General features: G+C 44.9%; 1 protein-coding gene across 1 annotated transcript; it reads right to left on the bottom strand.

Moving 5' to 3' along the window:
* Positions 1–522: 522 nt before the first annotated feature.
* Positions 523–1,205, bottom strand: LOC110284996 (charged multivesicular body protein 3-like). Its single transcript, XM_021151006.1, is given in 2 exon segments — positions 523–772; positions 774–1,205. Coding segments are annotated over 2 exon segments (672 nt in total). The 5' UTR covers positions 1,196–1,205.
* Between the last annotated feature and the right edge of the window lie 112 nt (positions 1,206–1,317).

Raw genomic sequence — 1,317 nt, 5'->3', positions numbered from 1 at the left:
TCAGAGGTCATTTCTCAGGTGCCATCTACTTTATTAAAATAAGGTTTCTCACCAGCCTAGAACTCACCTAGTAGGCTGGCCAGAGAACCCCATGGATCTGCCTATCTGTCTCTCTGACACCGGGATCCCAAGCCTGGATTTTTTTTAAGAGCTAAAGCAGAAGTTTATTGACATCCATTAATATATTATTTTACACATACACACCAAATATAGAGTCCTCAACATTCAATCTACTCTTCTCAAAATTGCTTCATGAGCAAAGGGATTTCTTTGCCCTCCCCCAAGGAAGATACTTCTGCTATTTATGCTCCTGAAAATAATACATTTGAATACACCACCTTCATAAAAACAATCCTTCAATCCTCTGCAGATAGTGAAGATACACCAGCATAGAACCCTCTCCAAATATAATGCTTCACAGCAGAGGTGTAGTGCAAGAGATAAAGAAAATGGTGACTCCTTAGAGGCTGTATACATGCCTAGAGGAGGACACTGGAGAGTTGAGACCCCAACTGGGTGACCCTAGCTTCTGAGTGTGGCCAGCCATGACTGCATAGCCTCCAGATCCTCTTCATCTTCTTCCTCTTCTCCCTCTTCGGGGGCAGCCATCGCTCCTGCAGGCTCAGGCTCAGGAAGGGCATCGGTTACTTTCCTGGGTGCTTTGCCCAAGGTTCCTGCTGTGATTTCAAAGAGGATTCTGTCAGTCTCCATTTCTGCTGCTTCTTCCATTTCTTCTTGATTGTCCATGCTTTCAAATGTATCCTCTAACATCCTTTATGATTCCAGCTTTCATCATCTCTTTGGACAGCTCCCACATGGTGGCCTGGATTTCTAGGATCTTCACAAGACTCTGCATTGCCTTCATCACTTCTGTGCTCTTCTGCAGAGAACCAGCTACTCTCAGGACCGCGAGTTGGTTCTTCATGCCCATGAGCACAGAGTTCATGTGTGCTTTGGATGCATAGAGCTTGCTCACAGCTTTTCTTGACCTGATCATCTCCTTGGCCAGAACCACACAGACTTCCTTTTGGCCCTTCTTGGCTGCATCTTTCACAGACCGTTTTACTTTCTCTTCTTCTCTTTGGATGTCTCTTATTTGCCTGTCAACAACTCTCATTTCCTTTCTGATCTTCAGTGACCATTCATTAACCAGCTCTTTGGGAGGCTTCTCCTGGGTTTTTCCAAACAGTCCCATGATGAACTGAACTCCTTCTGACTTTCCGTTCCCTGCAACCAATCAAGTCAAGAGCAGCCGCCTGGGCGGGGCTGGGAAAGGAATCAGATTTTTTTTTTCTTAAGTGGATTCTTTTTTTTTTT

This window comes from Mus caroli, chromosome 18 (genome assembly GCF_900094665.2).
Source record: "Mus caroli chromosome 18, CAROLI_EIJ_v1.1, whole genome shotgun sequence".
Classification (NCBI taxonomy): Eukaryota; Metazoa; Chordata; class Mammalia; order Rodentia; family Muridae; genus Mus; species Mus caroli.
The sequence above is the reverse complement of the archived record's forward strand: the minus strand, read 5'-3'. Positions and strand labels throughout refer to the sequence as shown.